General features: G+C 35.4%; 1 protein-coding gene across 1 annotated transcript in view; it reads right to left on the reverse strand.

Annotated features, from left to right (window-relative positions):
• Positions 1-4,250, reverse strand: part of LOC106470210 (eyes absent homolog 1-like) — a 100,472-nt gene that overhangs the window by 20,381 nt on the left and 75,841 nt on the right. Inside the window, exons 6-8 of the mRNA XM_022398813.1 lie at positions 3,563-3,737; positions 3,283-3,354; positions 1,000-1,157 (exon numbers count right to left, since the gene is read on the reverse strand). Of these exons, the coding sequence (XP_022254521.1) occupies positions 1,000-1,157; positions 3,283-3,354; positions 3,563-3,737 (405 nt within the window). The remainder of the gene's footprint in view (positions 1-999; positions 1,158-3,282; positions 3,355-3,562; positions 3,738-4,250) is intronic.

Here is a 4,250-nt window from a genome sequence, read left to right on the forward strand (position 1 = left end):
AAAATAAGTACCTGTGGTCTCTGTTTTACGATTTTTTTACAAATATAATTCATTGTTATTTAACAATGTTTGCAACTATCCTGAAATTTATTTCACCCTTACCCTCGTTTCTCTAGGAAATTTGCCGAAAATAAGTACCTGTACCCTTACACAGTGTAACAACTCAAAATGATGTCAGTTTATATATATATACCACCTGACGTAAGAACGGAATTCGGACCCCTATATCACTCCACCGGGACAAATCCGAATGCCGACGTGACCCCCCCCCCAATTGAGCACCTTAAGGGTACATGTCGGTGTGAAGAAAATCGGTCCAGCGGTTCGCCAGTTACACGAAGACACACAGACGTTCGTCAAATAATGATTTCAATAAAACGAAATCACTTAGAAGTAAACAACCAGACAGTTGTGGCCTATCTTCAACGAACTACGTTGACAGAAACAAAAGAACCCTTGTATAAAGTAAGTATTAACACTGCGAAACACATCAACAAGCGTCTGTAAAATGGACAAGGGAACGCTGTTTAAAAACTAGGACAAAGATGGCAACAAGCAAAAGCCACGATGATAAAGGATCCTTTTTATTTTACAACAGTGAACAATAATAGTAGTTACGTATCCGACATAAGCTTCGCATCCATTGATAAGGTCACGGTGATTTTCAGTTACAGAGGTTTTCAAAGCTCGAATAATGTTTACGTTGTAGTTTGTTAAATATTCAAATGACACTTAGTCGTTACTATCGCTATGAGAATTCCAGATACAGAGTATAAATTACTGGATAATTCGTGTCTCTTTGTCCTCTGATACAGAGTAGCAAGAACTACCATCTCGTGCTGCTCTGACAGATTCTGCAAATCATATACCGTTACACTCGTGTTCGCGTTAGTGGTCAGTATTTTCAATTTCATCCTTTTCAAAAACTAAGTTAAGTTATATCCAACTATAAAATTGACTCATACATGATCTACATAGAATAAAAGGAATTGTCTTTACCTTTCCATAACGTGCAGCGTAAGAACCGGTTAAGAGGGAGTGAAATATTATGATGGTTTCGTCCAAGTTCCAAATAAAAACCCTTTCCAAATCGTTATCTGGATCTGGAGAGGGGTTGTTTTGTCGCCTACCACGTCCTCGACCACTCCTATTACTCCCTGAAATGTTACATAAAAAATAAATATACATCAAAATAATCTATTCAAGAAGGTGCAAACTGAGTGCATTGAGATGTGATATATATAGACACACATACATAAACATGCATCAAAACACTCTGTTCAACAAGTCCCCCCAGTGGGGTGGTAGTAAATTTAAAGACTTATACGGCTAAACTCTGAGGTTCGATTCCCGTGGTGAACACAGGCAAATAGCCCAAAGTAGCTTTGCTCTAACACATCAAAACACTCTGTTCAACAAGTCCCCCAGTGGGGTGGTAGTAAATTTAAAGACTTATACGGCTAAACTCCGAGGTTCGATTCCCGTGGTGAACACGGCAAATAGCCCAAAGTAGCTTTGCTCTAACACAACAAACAAACTGTTCAAGAAGTTGCAAACTTTGAGTACATGGACGCTTCACAACAAGTGTTCAAACTTGTTATAACTCAGATTTTTACGTCTTCTCGCTAGTAGTTATCATTAATTATCTTATACAAGCCAATTACCTATATAGGTAGGAACTACTAATGAACACAGTAATTAATATATCGTTCTTATCTATAATGATTAGTTTGTACTTAAGCACGAAATCTGTGCTGTGCCCACCACGGGTATCTAAACCCAGATTCTAGTACCGTCACTGCTTGCGATATTTTCAGCCGTAATCCCATTAATATCTGACGAGGTCAGACTGGTTTAGAAAATTTAGGCTTGTCCTCAATCGATATATTGAAGTAATAACTAGTTTTCCAAAACCTTTATAACACGTATTCCTATCTAAATATGTACAATGTGTATTTAGCCCTTCTGATAAGTGCTTGTTATCTAAATATCTAACCGACTACAATGTGTATTTAGCCCTTCTGATAAGTGCTTGTTCTCTAAATATCTAGCCGACTACAATGTGTATTTAGCCCTTCTGAGAAGTGCTTGTTATCTAAATATCTAACCGACTACTTGTTCTTTCGTTATTTCATGAATAAAGTAAACGTGTTAGAGACAAAGATACAAATTCAATATTCCCGTTTATCTTTTTAGTCGTTCTCCCAGTTGAACAGTCGGTTAGATATTTAGATAACAAGCACTTCTCAGAAGGGCTAAATACACATTGTAGTCGGCTAGATATTTAGAGAACAAGCACTTATCAGAAGGGCTAAATACACATTGTAGTCGGTTAGATATTTAGATAACAAGCACTTATCAGAAGGGCTAAATACACATTGTAGTCGGTTAGATATTTAGATAACAAGCACTTCTCAGAAGGGCTAAATACACATTGTAGTCGGCTAGATATTTAGAGAACAAGCACTTCTCAGAAGGGCTAAATACACATTGTAGTCGGTTAGATATTTAGACAACAAGCACTTATCAGAAGGGCTAAATACAAATTATAGTCGGTTAGATATTTAGACAACAAGCACTTCTCGTAAGCGCTAAATACACGTTGTAGTCAGTTAGATATTTAGATAACAAGCACTTCTCAGAAGGGCTAAATACACATTGTAGTCGGTTAGATATTTAGACAACAAGCACTTGTCAGAAGGGCTAAATACACGTTGTAGTCGGTTAGATATTTAGACAACAAGCACTTCTCAGAAGGGGTAAATACACATTGTAGTCGGTTAGATATTTAGACAACAAGCACTTCTCAGAAGGGCTAAATACACGTTGTAGCCGGTTAGATATTTAGACAACAAGCACTTATCAGAAGGGCTAAATACACGTTGTAGTCGGTTAGATATTTAGACAACAAGCACTTTCAGAAGGGCTAAATACACGTTGTAGTCGGTTAGATATTTATACAACAAGCACTTCTCAGAAGGGCTAAATACACATTGTAGTCAAACTTCATTGCACCTAACAAAGTATAAATAACAAGAAATCCTTAGTTGTATTATTATAACTGTCTGCGAAGCAAGGGCGAAAATGTCTTTTCATTATTGTTACATTTTTCAATGCATTTTCCCCTCTATATCAGCAACACACACGCTCCAATTAAACAAAGAATATAGTCAAAATAAAAATAAAATCAACGGAACTTGTTCTGAACTGATAAAACCAGACTGTGCAATCCTGAGAATATAATAGTTTGTAAAATAGATAACATTAACACCTAAAACCTACCTTTCTTCACTGTCCCATTTGTTGTGTCGTTCTTTAAGGACAAGTTGCTCTCTGGATTAAATTGAGGGCTAGCTGCAAGAATCGAAAGTTTATTTTTGTTTTTGTAGAAATTATGAACATTGTTTAAAAGACAAGAAAAGATGCAAAAATAATAATATCAGGTGTATTTTTAATTATTCCATTTACCTACCGTCTAATGATAAGTTACGACTTAGAAACAATTTCCTACGTATATATATTTCATTAAATGCACAGAATCATAATAACACCTCCACCTTACCTCTGCTTGGGACGTTAGGCGTTGGCCCCATCTGGTAAGATGTGTTAGTAGGAGCCCCAGTCATTCCAAGAGAAGAGCTACAAGTGGGTGACTGAACACACGGACCGTATCCTTGTGATGGGTAGTAAGCGTATCCAGCTTGGCCATAACTCGTGTAGGAATTATAGTCTATGGCCTAATCAATAACAAGACACGTTGATTTTTATAACACGCTAAATATGTCAAACAATCTAAAGATAACCACAAAATCTACTTCTGAAGAAACAAAAAACATGGCAAAACCGATAAAGATGAACAATTGAAATTATTTAGTTGTTTTTTACAATTCTTACTTTATTTGTTACTGTCTCCTTATTATTTCGGTGGCTTCTAAATAGTTGATACAATAGTACTAACAACATCCAAGTGTTATAAAGTTCAACTCGAGTTATTAAACTATTATAATCATTTTATTACAAGTTACAGATTTTACAGTAAGTAAAATTTGTTTTTAGAACAGGTACGACGTTTCGATCATGCTTGTGTACTTGAGAATGATCGAAACGTCGTACCTGTTCTAAAAACAAATCTTACTTACTATAAATGTTTAACTTGTAATAAAATAATATTTAATGAGTAAGTAAACGATAACCAAAAATATAAGCTATTATAATATATATATATATATATATATATATATATATATATA

The sequence above is a fragment of the Limulus polyphemus genome, unplaced genomic scaffold, assembly GCF_000517525.1.
Source record: "Limulus polyphemus unplaced genomic scaffold, Limulus_polyphemus-2.1.2 Scaffold3879, whole genome shotgun sequence".
Taxonomy (NCBI): Eukaryota; Metazoa; Arthropoda; class Merostomata; order Xiphosura; family Limulidae; genus Limulus; species Limulus polyphemus.